At 56.3% G+C, this 1,859-nt stretch overlaps 1 protein-coding gene across 1 annotated transcript; it reads left to right on the forward strand.

The window, feature by feature from the left end:
• Nucleotides 1-336: 336 nt before the first annotated feature.
• On the forward strand, nt 337-979 carry VDBG_09289 (phosphoenolpyruvate carboxykinase; the record flags this gene model as incomplete). Its single annotated transcript, XM_003000748.1, has 3 exons — nt 337-439; nt 515-806; nt 880-979. The coding sequence occupies 3 exons, from the start codon at nt 337-339 to the stop codon at nt 977-979; spliced, it is 495 nt and encodes a 164-aa protein (XP_003000794.1).
• Between the last annotated feature and the right edge of the window lie 880 nt (nt 980-1,859).

The following is a 1,859-nucleotide window of genomic DNA, read 5'->3' on the forward strand; positions in this document are numbered from 1 at the left end:
CCACGCGATGCTTCGTCCTCTCTTCACCAGTCACGCCACTCACCTGCCCTCCGCAACTCCACAGTGGACGCCCGTTGTTATAAATTCCCGTTCAAGGGACCGTCTCTCTATCCTCGGTCTCGGCCGCCTTACCCATCTGAGCCTTCACAAGCACGAGTATCAAGCGGAAGCACACGCTATCCCCCTGTCGTCACCTTCCAAGACTCTTCCTCCATCCACACCCCAGTGGACCGTCTTCTCGCCGGCTGTCTAGCACGAGACGCTACTTTTCCCGAAATCCTATCGACGCCCACTACCTCCAGCTGCTCCAGCTCCAGCTCGCCCGTCTACATAAACATGGAGGACCCCGTTGCCAGAACAGCTTCTCCCTATTCTGACCCAACCAACAAAGGCCCCAAATCCCAAGCCCAAGCCTCTCACCAGTCAGATCTTCGCAAAAGTGAGTCTCACACTCCCTCTGTCTATTCCTGTCATACTCCTCCTCCCCCGGCTTCATAGCTAACCAGACATGAAGTGGTTTACTCAAACGTCAACAAGACTCCTCTTCACCCCGGCGGTGTTGCTCCCCACCAGGAGCACACTGAGCTCGAGGAGGAGCTTCACGAGACTGCCCACATCGACTATGACCGCGTCGCCATTGTTCCCAACGCCTCTGTTCCTGCCCTCTACGAAGATGCTCTCGTGTACGAGACCGGTTCCGCCATCACATCCAGCGGTGCTTTGACTGCCTACTCCGGCAAGAAGACCGGCCGCTCACCACTGGACAAGCGTATCGTTGAGGAGCCTTCCTCGAAAGACGATATTTGGTACGTTCATGTTAGCCCATTTGGGCGCCAAACAATCACACTTCCGTCATGTTGGCTAACATCAAATGTTCAGGTGGGGACCTGTCAACAAGCCTATGACACCTGAGGTAAGAAAAGACAAGGGACGACAAAAAGACCCCGTGACCTCGAGTCATGGGCAGTCTTTCATTTAGCCCGATTTTCCTCAGCCCCTCTAGACCACCCCCCCCCAAGCCCAAAATGACACAGACACGAGCACATGCACATGCAAGCCCCGAGTCCGGGGAAAGTAGGCTTGCCAGGTTCGGATGCCTTTGCCCTGCATTCGGCAATTCCAGACTTCGGATGTCTCACGAGACGCTCCAGCAAGCTTTCCTCGGAATCGTCCCATTTCCTTCCTTGCAGCGCATTTACGCGGTGCATTATGCACACGCAAATTCGCAGGCAGCACTTTGGTCGTCAAACGTCATGGTCTATGACCATTACAGCACCATGACAATCCCCTCCTCACATGACTCCGTCACCTCCGTTTGTCCGCTGGCTCCGCGATCAAGATCTGGAAGTTCTAGATGGCGATTGCGGATGGCCGCGGGCCCAAAAGTCTTGGGTTGCGACTGCGTGTCGTCATTCCATTGATCTCCTCCATGATTTGTTTCCCCCAAGACGCGGATCCCGATGGGTTGCTCCTTGGGTTCTTGGCGTTCGCTCTGTCCCCGCACATGCAGCCGAAGCGAACGCCTAGGAACTCAGTGGGGTCCGCGGCTGCGCACTGCCAATGCATCTTGCCCCGCAAATGCCCGCCCCTGACCTCTTCTCCCCTGCCGCTTCGCCTGTCCCGACTGTACCCGTACCCACGATCGCTGAACTCATCAAACTGACTGGGCGTTTCACTACAGGTCTGGAAGATCAACCGCGAACGTGCTGTCGACTACCTGAACACGAGGAATCGCATCTACGTTGTCGACGCTTTCGCCGGCTGGGATGAGAAGTACCGCATCCGCGTCCGTGGTCATCTGTGCTCGTGCCTACATGCCCTCTTCATGAGGAACATGCTCTCCCGCCCTCGCGAGAGGA

The sequence above is a fragment of the Verticillium alfalfae genome, genomic scaffold, assembly GCF_000150825.1.
Source record: "Verticillium alfalfae VaMs.102 supercont1.14 genomic scaffold, whole genome shotgun sequence".
NCBI classification, from domain to species: domain Eukaryota; kingdom Fungi; phylum Ascomycota; class Sordariomycetes; order Glomerellales; family Plectosphaerellaceae; genus Verticillium; species Verticillium alfalfae.